Source organism: Eimeria necatrix, genomic scaffold (genome assembly GCF_000499385.1).
Source record: "Eimeria necatrix Houghton genomic scaffold, Enh_scaff1722, whole genome shotgun sequence".
Taxonomy (NCBI): domain Eukaryota; phylum Apicomplexa; class Conoidasida; order Eucoccidiorida; family Eimeriidae; genus Eimeria; species Eimeria necatrix.
This window is the reverse complement of record NW_013652398.1, coordinates 213-2,500: the sequence shown is the minus strand read 5'-3', so window position 1 is coordinate 2,500 and position 2,288 is coordinate 213. Positions and strand designations below refer to the sequence as shown.

General features: G+C 53.8%; 1 protein-coding gene across 1 annotated transcript; it reads right to left on the bottom strand.

The window, feature by feature from the left end:
• Window positions 1-889: 889 nt before the first annotated feature.
• ENH_00021030 (hypothetical protein, conserved) lies at window positions 890-1,550 on the bottom strand (the record flags this gene model as incomplete). The annotated part of the gene is given in 2 exon segments (XM_013579487.1): window positions 890-1,087; window positions 1,092-1,550. Coding segments are annotated over 2 exon segments (657 nt in total).
• Window positions 1,551-2,288: the final 738 nt, after the last annotated feature.

Genomic DNA, 2,288 nt, shown 5'->3' with positions numbered 1-2,288 from the left:
GCGCCGCAGTGCAGCAAGAGGCCCTAGCTAGCTGGTTAGCTAGCTAGCTATCCAGCTAGCTAGCTAGCTAGCTAACCAGCTAGCTAGCTAGCTAGCTAGCTATCCAGCTAGCTAGCTAGCTAGCTTGCTAGGTTGTTAGTTTGCCGGCTAGCTTGCTAGCTAGCTAGTTTGCTAGCTAGTTTGCCAGCCATGTAGCTTGCTAGCTAGCTGTTAGGGCTAGCCAGCTGACACAGCTAGCTAGCTGGCCAGCCGGCGTAGCTAGCTAGCCATTACAGCTAGCTGGCTAGCTAAATGGAATTATCCCTTCTCCCTCTGGCTTTTCTCGCGCCAGCGGCTAGCTAGCTGTCCGGACTAGCTAGCTGGCTAGCTAGCTGTCGGAGATAGCTAGCTGGCCAGCTGTCAAAGCTAGCTAGCTAGCAGCCATAGCTGGCTAGCTAGCTCTCAGCTAGCGCTGGCAATTGAATAGCTAGCTAGCTAGCTAGCTGTCAGCGCTGGCTAGCTAGCTAGCTAGCTGTCCGCGCCAGCTAGCTAGCTAGCTGTCGGAGCTGGCTAGCTAGCTGTCAGAGCTGGCTAGCTAGCCGTCAGCGCTAGCTAGCTAGCTAGCTAGCTAGCTAGCTAGCTAGCCAAGCCACCTCAAGACAGGCCGTGGCTAGCTGTTGCTGCCTCTGTCCCTTCGGCCCCCTTTGCCCCTCGCTAGCCGCTCTAGTCTCCTTAAAAAGGCCCTTCTGTCTGCAGCTGCTGCTGCTGCAGCTGCTGCAGCAGCTGCTGCTGCAGCAGCAGCTGCTGCAACTGCTGCAGCTGCTGCTGCTGCTGCTGCTGCTGCTGCTGTCACCACTGCTGTTGCTGCTGCTGCTGCTGCTGCTGCTGCTGCTGCTGCTGTTGCTGCTGCTCATTCGTTTTCAAATAGCCACAGCTGCTTCTCAAGAGGCCCTTCGCTAGCTGGGGCTATGCTGCTGCTGCTGCTGTCGAGCAGCACGTGGGCTTGCTGCAGCGCCTCTCTTGCTGCTGCTGCTGCTGCTAAAGAATTGGAATTAAAGTTTTTATTTGAAGTTTCTTTTTTGTCTCTTTCTGTCTCCAATCCTTTGCAGTCAAACATGCGCACGAGGCCTCCCCCGGGCAGCCGCGTCACGCCTGCTGCTGCTGCTGCTGCTGCTGCTGCTGCTGCTTCCCGTGCTGCTGCTGCTGCTGCTGCTGCTGGGCGGCGCTCCCGCAGGCTTTCTAGCCGCTGCTCCAGAAACTCTAAGAGGCGGCTGTCTGCGTGGACTCCGTCCCAGAGTCTGTGCTGCTGCTGCTGCTGCTGCTGCTGCTGCTGCTGCTGCTGCTGCTGCTGCTGCTGCTGCTGCTGCTTGCTGATCCTGCTGCTGCGGCGACTCCTCTGCGATGCCTAGGGAGCGCAGCAGCTGCTGCGTCGCTGCTTGCTGCAGCTGCTGCATCTGCTGCTGCTGCTGCTTGTACTTCGCAGCAGCAGCAGCAGCAGCAGCAAATACCTTTTCTTTGTCCCGCAGCATGTCGCCCGGCTGCTGCTCCAGCAGCCTCGTGCTCAGCAGCATCTTTCCTGTGGTCTAAATAAATAAATAAATAAATAAATAAATAAATAAATAAATAAATAAATAAATAAATAAATAAATAATAAATAAATAAATATATAAATATATAAATAAATAAAAATAAAAAAGACAATCAAATTAATGCATCTTTAGCCGCTTCTGAAGGCGCGTGTCTCTACGGCCTGGACGGGCCTCTAGGGTTTAGGGTTTAGGGTTTAGGGTTTAGGGTTTAGGGCTCGCTTCATGGTGGTTCCTTGCAACATCCTTGAGTCTGCACCTTATCGAAGGGTTTAGGGTTTAGGGTTTAGGGTTTGGGGTTTAGAGCTGCTTTATCGTAGAGCTTTACAATTGCCTGGAGTCTGCCTCCAGTCTCAAGGCATACACCCTAAGGTTTAGGGTTTAGGGTTTAGGGTTTAGGGTTTAGGGTTTAGGGTTTACTTTGTCGTAGCTCTTCACAATGGCCTTAACTCTGTCTCCCTTTTTAAACAGCAGCAGCGGCGAAGTGGAGACACCAGAAATTTCAGACACATGCAGCAGCGCGCGGCTAGAGTTGAACTGCAGCAGCAGCAGCAGCAGCAGCAGCAGCAGCAGCAACAGCAGCAGCAGCAGCAGCAGCAGCAGCAGCAGCAGCAGCAGCAAAGGAGCGCTTAACCCTGAAGCAAAACCCTAAAACCTAAAGGAGTGAATGTCCACCACACTGCCCTCCACCAAGCCCACCCCGCCACCCCCACCCAAACCCTA